At 35.3% G+C, this 12,916-nt stretch overlaps 1 protein-coding gene across 1 annotated transcript in view; it reads right to left on the bottom strand.

Moving 5' to 3' along the window:
* Window positions 1-12,916, bottom strand: part of Hcn1 (hyperpolarization-activated cyclic nucleotide-gated potassium channel 1) — a 404,097-nt gene that overhangs the window by 48,102 nt on the left and 343,079 nt on the right. The window contains exon 6 of the mRNA NM_053375.2: window positions 4,204-4,444. Within this exon, the coding sequence (NP_445827.2) occupies window positions 4,204-4,444 (241 nt within the window). The remainder of the gene's footprint in view (window positions 1-4,203; window positions 4,445-12,916) is intronic.

Below are 12,916 nucleotides of genomic sequence, written 5' to 3'. Positions count from 1 at the left end.
GGCCTATTTTTATGCCTATCATCACTACTCAGTTGGAAGCCATTACTCCCAATTGCCTACATTCTAATTTCTTCCATGGCTGTTGGGGACGGGAGACATTTCTTATATTCCCTGTTTTAAGTTTCCTAAAGCATTTTTCTTCATTGCTAATAAATCAGCTTATAGTTTTAGGAACTTCTGACTTTATTTAGGCAATCACAAGTTAAAAATTAGATAATCGCAGGATGTTTGATCTCCTGTACTCAGTCCAGTATCTCTATCGCCTATACGTTTGCCCGATAGACATCAAGCACCTGCTCCTTGCTCATTTACTCAGAACTTTTACTGATGATAACACTGAATAAGGTTGTAGATGAATCATACTAACCAAATTTACACAGTGAAGAATGGGTAAGCTGAATAAACATTATATCTGTGGTATAAAGAAATTGAATAAATATGTAATAACCTAGCGTAAATGAATCCTCGCTTCCAATGCTTTCGTTAGAGAATTCTATAACACGGTGACGGAAGCAGTGAAACCGATTCTTCAAAGTAATTTTTCAGAAAATAGGAACAGAGAGAGAAGCTGTTCACAAATCCATTTTGTGAACTGTGCATTAGCACTATTTAAAGCCCAGGCAATACATTAAGGGGTAGAAAAGAGAAGAGTAATATCTCTTATAAAAATTCATTAATCATAAAACCATAATCACAGTAAATGTGATCAACTACAGAACAAGTTAATGGATGAAAGGAAAATATCCTCTATTTTATTTAGAATGTAAAAACCCATAACAATAAATAAAGATATTTATTCTAGATCGCACAGTAAAAAAAAATGGGCAAAGTAGATATTTTATTTATTATTTAAAATAATTATGGTGACTACTCTCAATATAAGCAATATACCTAAATGTTTTTTTCAAAACATCTTTCAACTAGTATTATGGTTAATGGCAAAAATGTAGATAGTTTCTTCCCAAGTAAGTATCATGATAATAGTAGTCCTCATTTCTCTCTAGCTTAACCCAATGCTGGTAATGTCTTCTAGTGAAAAAAGACAGTAAAAAGAAATTTTCATGTATGTCAATTGGGAAGGCAGAAAAAATTTATCTTCATGGAGAAATCAAGATTGCCCATGAAGAAAAAACAAAGAATTAGTAACATAGCTTCTATAGCTAAAATGAGACTGTATCCAGGTCATTTCCTAAAAAGTAAATGTCAAAGCCCACATTTTCCTTCATCATTGCATTTTACAATTGAAATTGGAGGTTCAATTTAATCATAACAGCGATTGCTATGGGCTCTAAAAGAGATAGGACCAGGTAAGCAACATACAGGGCGTTTTATTTTGCTTTCTTTTCCAAGACTAGTGAGATTTGACATTAAAATGAGGGTGTATACAGGACAATGATAATCTGTAAAATGTATGGAATTCTTTAACACAATCTTATATGCAAACTGAGAAGCAATTTATGAGGTCAGAGCATTACTAGGTATGCTAACTAGATTTATGTCAACTTGACACAAACTACAGTCATGTGAAAGTCATTTGAAAAACGTTCCTCTATAAGATCAGGCTGTGGGCAAGCCTGTAGGACATATTTTTATATTTAGTGATTGCATGGGGATGATTCAGTTCACTGTGAGTAGTGACATCCCTGGGCTGGTGGTCCTGGGTTGTATAAGAAAAGAGGCTTAAAAAGTCATGTAGACCAAGCTAGTAAGCAACAGACCTTCATGGCCTGTGTATTAGCTCCTGTCTCCAGCTTCTTGTACGGTATGAGTTCCTGTGGAAATATAAGTTAAAAAACCCTTCCCTCCCTAACTTGTCTATTGAGCCTGGTGTTTCACCACAGCAATAGAAACCCTAAGACACTGGGTGGTATGCAGAGTGTGACAAACAAGTGTAAGTGTGTTACAACTCTGTGGCACAGTGTCACCGAGAGGGCAGGAGAAATAGATGCTAACCTTGGTGCCTTTGGAAGTCCATGAGAGACTGTAAGAATGGAGGTGAAGCACATACATACAACTGTACTCCAGCTTATAAATGTAATTATATATGTATAACTGAGCACACATTTACAAGGGACATGGCATCTTGGCTATTAAATGAACAGTAACAAATACAATAGGGATTGGACTAGATGGTTTCACATGGTAATGGATTAAATTTAAAAATATTGGTAGGAACTCATTTTAGCTTTATACAGATGTAGATGGTCATAGAAAAAAAATATATACATTGACAGAATAGCGTTATCTTTGTACACATACACACACGTGTGTCCATCCACAAGTTGATGTGTACAACCGTGCTTTATTTAGCTAAGAAATGTTGGATATAATGCTAGAAAAGTAGCACGGATATTCTTAGTGACAAAGTCTTGATATAATACACTAGCATCCAACAATTGAATGAAGGACTCTTCGGACACATGGAGAGCTCTCAACTGAAAGAAAAATTTTCACCACGAGCCTTTTGAACACTGAACAGAAAAACAGAACAATCTGAGTAAAGAACAAACCAATAAAACCCCACTTTAAAGGGCACATAGGTGCCATGTGATGGAACTTCTGAACAATGTAAGCCCTAAAATAAAGAAATTCGGTTACATTTCATAGGCAGATATAAGAAGTTAATAAATAAGGAATGGGAGAGAAAAAGTTCTGCAAAGAATAACCCAATTGTGTCAAACACCAACAGTAGTTTGTAGAGCTAGTGCTCCACGGGCATTATATGCACAGAGGAGAGCAGAGCTTTATTATCAGGCTCTTCCTCTCAAAACACATTACTACAATCTAATTTGCCAACAAGCAAGTTTCAGGAGGATCTAGGACTGAATATCAAAAATTGCTCAGTTCATGAAGTCTAAGAAGCTTTATCCAGAGCACAAAAGAAAACATTGTTGATCATAATGTTGAGTGTAATTTGGCATTATGGAGGAAATATAAGCCAGGGAGAAGGTAGGAACAGGAAGATTTGGATCAAGTTGAATTTACTTCCTTAAATGATTAACAAAAGTTAATACCCAACATGATCTAGAAGGTCATACAAATCACCACAAATTATAGCTGTGGTGGACAAAGATTCAAATCACTAAGTCACACAGTAGGAAAAATTATTTTTTATATTGGGCCTGGTCTTCTGTCTCATCACAGTAATCTTCACTGGTAGGCTGAGTTCACCAGAGGTTGAACCCATCCTGACTTAGTATTTGAAGAAACCTCGTTCATGATACTTATAAAGCTGAAGTGTGACAATGCTTGTCAGTTTAACACAAACACATTTCTCCATTCATTTACTTCATTTATTTCTTTACACTCATGTGAGGGGGGATGCATGCAAAGGAGCATGTGTGGTGGTCAGGGGACAGCTTTTTGGGCTCAGTTCTCTGCTTCCACCTTGTGGATTTTAGGGATCCAAGTCACGTCAGCCATCTTGGCCTCAAGTGCCTTTACCTGCTATCCCATCTTGCTGGCCCCACGAATCCAGTCTTAATTATAGTGTACTTTAAAGTCGCCAACTTATTTTTCAGCGTATGTATCACCCAGTCATTTTATAATACGCACACTGCTGAACACATGCATACGCATGAACTTTTCAATGTCCATGTTATAAATAAGCCAGATATTGAGGCTTCTCAGTAATGTAAGCTGCTGCTCAAGCACAGAACAGGCTTCTCTGCTTAGTGCTACAGGGGATGCCATGGATTTTGTCCATTATATGTGAGCAACAATGATGATGGTAACTTTTAGCAAGAAATCTAAAGACAGATTTCTAGACTTTCCCACTTTATTCTCTATAGCCATAAATCCTTAAAAAGTCAAGGAAGAACGTTACTTCTTGTGTATAGTATATTAAAACAAAGGAATACACACACACACACTAAAAAAACAAAAACTCAAAATCTTGAAAGAGCAATATAGGAAACCCCTATAACTGCTAGGGAAAGAGTCAGCCGATACTCTAGGGACTTTTGGAAAAGAAAAAAAATGGGCGCTTTCTGTGTGTTTTCAGCCAGTATTATCTGGTTACACATAAACTGGCTTATACTTAAACCTGAGTGGAACTTGGCACCTTCAAATATAGGTACTGCTTCCTCCAGAACTCAAATAAAAGCTCATCTTAGACATCACCAAACACGCAGTGCCTCCGAAGGCCTCCAGAGAGACATTTCAGAGAAGTTTGATTTGTGTGATCAGAGACCTTGTACTAACCTCCAAAGTAAGAGCCGTCTGTCAACTTCATTTCTTTACTGGACTTGGTGATGACACCAGCCACACCATGCTGGATGAAATACATTTTCTTCCCCACAGCTCCTTCTCGAATGATATAGTCTCCGGGCTGGAACACCTCAAATCTCAGCTTGCTCAGCATGGCCGTCACGAAATTGGGATCCGCGTTAGCAAAGAGAGGCATGGTGGCCACCAGTTTCCGGCAGTTGAAGTTGACTATTTCCTAAAAGTGGCAAGAGTGAGCACACAGGAAGGGAGATCAGTCATAGCTGGGAGAAAACTATACGTTCTCAATTAAAATATGTATAGACAGAATAATGGCTAATTTACACTTGTAAAAAAGATATATAAATTGCAATCCCATATGTTAGCAATGTAATACTTTGTTTTAATTTAAAAAAATTCTTTAAACTTTCACTCGCACACTTAGTGTCTAAGAAAAATACAATTAGTATTCAATAATGTTAATTAAATAATAATAATATCAATTTTATGACCCTTATATATTATTTTGCATTTGAAATTACAGCTTAAATGTGGCCTCTCAATCTCCTTTTTAAGGTTTTCAATGAAAAATGCAATGTCCCATGAGGACTAGGTCTAGTGTAACTTTCCCTTTGTTTCATGATGCTGAACAACCTACCTGGTACCCCCACCATCAGGATTTATGAAGGGAGGAGAAGACAGATGTACTCAGTTTACATTTTTAAAAACATCATTCACATTAGAGCAAAGGAAGCAGAGAACAGATGTTACCAAAGGCAATCAGTGAAAGATCATGGTGATGAACTCTGATTTCTGCTTGGTGAACACAAACCCCGTATCCAAATCCTACACTGGAGTCTGAATCGGAAGGAGGACATCCCCTTCTCCTGTCTTATTAATTGTCATCTAAACAGCCAGAAGATCTACATGCTTGTCTTGATTTTCCAGATTTCAGCTCAGATTAAAAATATTTGTGTTTCCCTGTGTTAAAATGTAGATATAGGAAATTGTGTTATTACATGTATTGGTATAAACAGTCGTGATGTAATGTTATCATTATGACATTTCTTGGTGGCTGCTTCATAAAAGATGCTAGCATCAAGTGTCTTCCCATGAATGATTATCAAAAACTAGGTTCGTGTTGAATTTGTAATCTTTGAGATGCATAAAAACTAAAGTCACCTCTACAAAGAGGTGAGAGGGATCACATTTGCATGGGGATATTAAACAGATTAGAACATCTGATGTGTCGTCTATGAGACAAGGTTCCTTGTTATTATTTCACAAAATTACTGATACCATCTTGGCATAGGTCACAATGTCTAGGCCTTGAGCAATGGCAATTTGATAGATACACACAACAGAGCATTAGTCGGTCAGAAAAGAGGATGAATTCAGGTCCTTTATGAGAACCAAAGTTATCTGAGATCATTATGCTAGAAGTAACCTAAGGACGGAAAGAAATATGTCACATGAGTTTCCTCAGATGTGGAAAACGAAACAGTTGATTCCATAGAAACTGGGAGAGAAAGGGAGATAAGGAGATGAACTCAGGACACTAAGTTATCTGTCATGAAGAAATTCTTGTGTGCTTATTGCACCATATGATGAGAACAACTACAGAAACAGCAGCAGCAACACCAGCAACAACAACAGCAACAGCCACAGCAACACAGCAACAGCAGGAAAAACAGCAACAGCAAGAACAACAGCAGCAGCAACAGCAGCAACCACCACCACCCTCCATTTCTGAGAGCTAGAATAATATTAATTTTGAGTATTTACGCCATAAAAGATAAATGCTTGAAGAAAATATATTTATCTTGGAGATTGCACATTAGATACAGGTGTAAAACATCCTTCAAACATCTATAATTTGTACATTTTATGCACAAATAAAACCTCAGTTCAATTTAAAATAATTCCAACTGATACTGATAGCACAAAGCCCACTATTTAGGGTCCATATTTCTCAAATGATCTCACGTTTCCCTACAATACTATTGTCAATTTACACAGGAATTCCTTAATTCTGCACAGCTCATCCTGTCACTTAAATGGCATAGACTTGCTGTCTTTTAACTCCATGTTGACTGTTATTTTCCTATGTTATACGTATGGAATATTTACCACTCTGAAACAGACATCTTTTATATGTACAAGATACTTGTTTGCAACAGTGTGTGTTTGACAAAAGCATTCTCAAAGTGTTAACCATTTCCTAACAAGAAGAAAGGAAACTTTTTTAACTTGACTAAAGCCTCTTTCCTTCATCCTTCCCTGGTCTTCCGTCGTTCCTCTTCCTTTCCCTTTCCACCCTTTTTTCTTTCCTTCCTTCTTTTCTTCCCTTTTCATTAATACAGACACATGTTTAAGTAGCGCTCACTTGGAGCTGAACACTGTTACAGATTGATACCTTAGTCTCCAGTACAAGCTGAAATAATAAAACCTGCCATAGATATAGTTCATGACCGTTATCTATTCATCATTTGGATGTGGTTAACGTTGACCAAATTTCACATTTAGTATCACACTCTTATCTTTGTTATTTATTTAGTTTCTGACTAGAGCTGAATTTTTCATTTATTTTTTCCCTCCCACTCTTAGAGACAGTGCTGTTTTGAACTTACAAGGTGTCCTTGAGGATGAAACCCATCCTTTTTACCCCAGTTGGATCCTAAATAAAATAAATAAAACTTGTGCTTTTAAAATTAGTATACTCCAGTAAGTTTAATTCAAGGAAAGTAATAAAATAGAAATTATTTTATTGATGTTCTTTGAATTAAACTGACTGAAATATACCTAGTTTAGATAACACATATCCTTTATATAGTGTGATACAAAGGTGTTTTGTTCCTGCCATGTTTCCCAATCATCTGTACTAATTAAGTCCAACGTTACAGTATTTGACGGTCTGTCTCGTATCCAAGACACTGAGAAGACTCTCTGAGCTCAGAAGTCCATGAGTAAGAGTGACTCGATGAGGTGTGGTGTTCTGCATGAGATCATGGAACAGAGCTTGATTTAAAAAACACTGACATATGAATGACATTTAGACTGTCTCAAAAGTCTTATGGAACAAGCGCCATACTAACTGATGGTCCTGAAAATAATAGTTGGGTGAGGTGTGAAGGGACTGTCCCCACAGTCTCTGTGCATTTTTACAAATGGAATACTAATCTGGAGAGAATACCTAAGGTGCAACAACTACTCTCTATATGAGTATAAACAGGATATTTGTCACAGCACTTAAGCACATTTTCTTTAAATAAATCATTAGAGGTTAGAAAAATATCCTTTAGTCAACATTCAAATACATCATATGAAATTTAACCCCTGTATTGGTTTTTATTTCTATTGTTTATAGTAACCAAAACCAAAATTTTCTCAAAATTTGAAACTTTTATTCCTTTTATTCACATCAGCAAAATAAGTGAGAAACAAAATATTTTTCTACAAAAATTCCCTTCCAAAGAATATTTTGTTATTTATGTGTTAGCAATATTTTTTATTTCAGTAGTTTTTAAAGTTTCTAGACAAAAATAAAATATACTTTTCTCATTTCAATATTATAGAATAGAAAATTATTTTGAAGAGCTAGTCAGAAAAGAGAATTGATAATCTTGTTAAACTTTTATAGAAGGGAGTAACAATGAATAGTCATAAAGAAAAATCCAGGAGGAAAAAAAACATAGTTTGGGGGATTATGCAATATTAGGTTGTTGAGAATGGACTTGGTGTGTTACTGATGCTAATTGTTGAAGATACCATGATATATTTTGAAAATAATGATGACCACTAAAAAATGCTAGTTTTTAATAGTCTGATTTTGTTATTGCTATTGTTGTTTGTTTGTTCTGGGTTTTTGTTTTGTTTTTTTGTTTGTTTGTTTTTGGTAAAATCCCTAAAAGAACAATACAAATTAATTTGAGTGCAAGTTAGGGATGCAGAAGAGGACAAGTAACAGGAATCACTAATTAACTAATACAGACATTATTTGACTTTTTTTGCTAGAAGAAAAATAATTTAAGAATAAATGTAAATTTGTTTTTATATTCCCACATATGCAAGAGAGTATAGAGTTAAAGTGAGAAACGTTATAGCCCAGTTCACAGAGATGAAAGGATCAGAGAAATTAACTAAGGTTATCAGTCTCACCATATCTCCTAGATCAAAGTCACAGAAGGTGGACACTCACAAAATTCCAACCTTCAGTTCATTTTGTAATTGTCTGAGGACTAAAGGGAAAAATTAAAATTAATCACTATTGCCATAAGTCATTACAAGTTACATAATAGAGACTATCATTATTTTATTTCTTAAATGGCTGTTTTAGACTATTAATTTTTCACACATTTTATGTAATACACATGTAGTCTTGATAAATTGTATAATAATGATTCATTTATTATTGTAGCATTTTAAATTCTTAATCTATATTTAATAACATTCATAAAAAACTTATTTGTATTTTTATTATGTGTGATTTAAGGTGGGTCTTGGACAATAGCTACTTTAATGTATTTAATCAAACTTTTTTGAAAACTAAAAAAAGCATTTATTTCATGAATTAATTCTGTCTTATATGGTCATTTATATATTGGGCAAACAGGTAGTATTTCCTTTTCATTTTTTTCACCACAAAATTGGCCTAACAGAATAGAAGAAAGGAAATGTCATGAATCAGAATAAGTTTGGCAAGTAAATACATTGGTCTTCAAGAACTTATTTCTTTTAAAAATTCAGTGGTGAAGTCATGTGTAATCACATGACTTTAAAAACTTCACTGGTGGAGTCATCATGTAGGTAGTCATGGCTGTCTATTTACAGTGTAAGCATTTAAGACACGCAGCTCTTGAAACCTCTGTATGCAAAAAACCTTGCAGACATACAAGGTTGTATTCTTATATTAATTATATAATAATAAAAAATAGATTGTGAAGAAACAGGCTACAGGTGACTGCCCTGAGAATTCTGAGGTTAAATGCAATCATAAGCAGAATGTATGTACTGGGTACTTTTATGTTAGCTTGACACAAGCTATTGTTGGGGGTTAGTCTGGTCCTGATACATATTCAAATGCTAAATACTGGCCCCCAAGATCTAACTGAGGAGAAGGCATCCTCACATATCCCAAAATGTACTATAAACACTGTTTCCCAATTTAAAGTTAATTGGTTAATAAAAGGCTAGCACCTCTGATTGGGTAGGAGGGAGGGAAAGGTGGGACTTGAAGATTCAGTGAAGGGGTCTAAGGAGAGGCTGAGAGAGGAGAAAGGAGATGAGGAGGGAGGAGGCACTCATGAAAGTTGATGGAATGTGAGCACATGACTAGGAGAAACAGCGAGTAACATGGGACATATGACTGGGCTATAAGGTGGAATGGCTTCAAAACCTGTCCAATCAAGGCTTACACCTGTAAATAAAACACCAGGGTTGTGTGTTTTCTATTTGCACTATCTAGAAGAAATAATTCCTATTTCAAACTCTACTCATGTGAAAGGAGGGACCCTCAATTGAGAAAATGCCTCCTTAAGATTGGGCTGCAATCTGACAACTATGGCATTCTGTCTTATCTGAAAGCTTCACAATTCTTTTCTTTGTCTTCTCCTGAACTCCTTTCTTCTCCTTGACAAGAAAGAAACTAGAATTACTTTGTAGGTCTCATATAGCTCTCTCTGTCATTAACATTTTTGTCTTGGTGACAGAACATCTGTTTCATGGTGTAGTATGAGCCATGTTAAATAAGAATTAGATTCTAGGACTCCAAGAATGAAAAATAAGTTTATGGAAATGGCTAACCAAAGTTAATTTAAGTGACATTACTTTTAAGGATGTCATATGCATGAAATTATTACTTAAAGCACTTGAGAGAAAATATATTAAAATAATAAATATTAAAAACTAAAAAGAGAATCAAAGCATTTCTATGTCATATTAAATTTTTCTGAAACATAGTATACTAGGTTCCATTCCAGATTTATAGAACCTGAATCCAAACCTTTAGGGGATATGACTCAAAGTCTACTTACATAGTCAAGTATACTTCCTAAAATAAGCAAGTACCCGGAAGCCTAAATCTGGTGGAAGGAGGAAGTTATGTATGCATGTATTCAACATAAGTTAATTATAAATAATAAAAAATAGCTTTGAAAATGTCAAGGGATAATACATAATGAAACTTTATTGACAGAATAGAGTTGAAAGTGAGCTGTGATTTACATTCCATTAAAATAAAAAAAAAAGATTGTCAGTTACTTTGAAAGAAAACTTCCCCCACTTCGAAATTGCAACTAACATTCATTTCATGGTTTGAATCCTAAAGTACAGGATGTTTAATTAAAATATATAAGAAACTCACCTCAGGGAAGAACTCATTGTTGTTTTAGAAATGTTGTGAAAGTGTCTCGAGACATTGAATGGCAATTTAAAAACCTGCTCTCACTTAACTTTGAAATATTTCCCTTGATTCTATGTCTCTAAGAAGCAAGATTTCAGGCTGTTTCTCTAATTGGGACACTCTCTTTTGCCCTCCAGAAAGCTTTTACTGCAATTTTTTAATAATTTGAGTGTCAAATACTACTAGGAAATAAACTTCAAGGTAAGAAACACTTATCTTTATTAAATTATTGGGGTAAAAAGGGTTACAGGTAGAACAGGAGTAACCATCAATAATATATGGTTTCCCAGTTTAAATTGTGGTCGATTTCCATTGCATTGAGACTAGCCAGTTATATAGTGTTTACTAGTAAACTAGCTTTAGTTTTATTTCCAAGAAAACAAAAGAAAGTAAAATCTGTTTACTTCACTGTAGACATGGTGCACACTTCTACCTGATTTCCCTTTTTTGTACTTTTATGACAATTCCCCAAATTACAATATGTCCCTTAGTGCCACTCTTTATCATAACCAATGGTCCACATTGTGTTAATTATATTACATATTTAAAACTCAATAAAGAGAGAGGAAAACTAGATGGCAGTTGCTTTTAAATAATGTGGAGTCTAGTGTTTCTCTGTAACACCTGCTTTGAAACCTAGATACACTAGATGCAGCAATACTGTAGTATTACTGATCCTAGCATGTAGAGGCTACAAGAACTCTAATGAAAATAATCTGGACATGGGGAAGGCTGTGCTCCTTAAGACCTTGTGAGGTTTTCAGTTTGGGGAGAAATGATAGTGTAATTGGTGTCACTAAATATAATATTATACAATCATACAATATTAAACATTCCTCTTTGATACTGTTGTTTTCTGCCCCACAAACGTGTTCTCCCTTACAACTCATTTAAAACATATTTTCTCCCAAGTTAATTTAAACTGTGTAATGCATGTATTGTTTTTCATGCATATGATTTCTAAAGTTCAAATTTGACTGTAAATTGGTTCAGAACAATTAAAATGAAGGTTGTAAGTACATAAATCATGTGCATTACTTGGGTAGGGGATGTCACTTTTAGATTCTCAGAATTAGAGCACTCTAAGAATCTCAAAGGCTCCTTGTCACAGTATGTGATGGCTGCTCTTGGTTTTCAACTTGACTATATCTGGAATAAACTACGGTCCAGAAATAGAGGGCACGTTTGTGAACTGGATCTTGAGTCAGGAAGATCAAATGCCTTTGATCCATATCTTGAGGTAGGATGACATATGGGTTTGATCCACATCAACACACACCTTTAACCCAGATCCTAAGGCAAACCCTTAATCTGCTCCATATCTTCTGCTGGGGCCCTATATAAGGACAATGGAAGAATGAGGCATTTGTAGTTCTTAGCCTGCTTGTATTCACTTTGCCAGAACATTCTGAAGCCTACATTTTTGGGAATCCAGCTTATACAGAAGTGGAGCCAAAACACTCAGCCTTATAGCATCCCTCTCTATGGCCTCTGCATAAGTTCCTACCTACAGGTTCCAGCCCTACTTGAGCTCCTGTCCTAACTTCCTTTATGATGAACTACAATGCAGAAGTGTAAGCTAATAAACTCTTTCCTCCTAATTTGCTTTTTGCCCCTGGTGTTTTATCACAGCAGTAGAAACCCTAAGACACAGTGTTCTATTTCTATTAGTCTCGGACATCTGACTTTCAACATATACATTAGATAAGCACATTGGTAGGCTCATATCTTTGCACATATTGAAGGTTCTCTGTCATTTTTCCATCTCACTTCACAGTCTATAGAGATTCATCTATACTGACATACTATCCCATAGTGGCAATAATCTGATTTATTTGATAATGTGATATAAAAAACAAAGTTCCTTAAACACCTGACATACTATATCCCCTAAAATTATGTTTGGAAAATTAGTGTTTTTATCAGACAATCATCTTTATTATTACAACCATCTCTACTGCCCTCGTTAATACCATCATCATCAGTATAACTTCTAAACGACATTCATCAGTGTAGTAGTTTAAAAGTGAGAGGATTCTCATAGGCTTACATAATCCAATACTTGGCCCCCAGCTGGTGGCACCATTTCCAAAGTTGTGTAATCATTAGGTGGTAGAGCCTTGTTGGAGAGCATAGGTTACTAGGGTCAGGCTTTGACATTTTGTGTCTTGGAACCCATTTCCAGTTCTCTCCTCACTTTCTGAGTACAGATTCAGTGTCACTAGGAAGTCTCTCCTACCACCATGCACATTCTTTGTCAGAACTATACCCCTGAAGCTAGAAGTCATAGTAAACTTTTACTGAAGTTGA

This window comes from Rattus norvegicus, chromosome 2 (genome assembly GCF_036323735.1).
Source record: "Rattus norvegicus strain BN/NHsdMcwi chromosome 2, GRCr8, whole genome shotgun sequence".
NCBI lineage: Eukaryota > Metazoa > Chordata > Mammalia > Rodentia > Muridae > Rattus > Rattus norvegicus.
The sequence above is the reverse complement of the archived record's forward strand: the minus strand, read 5'-3'. Positions and strand labels throughout refer to the sequence as shown.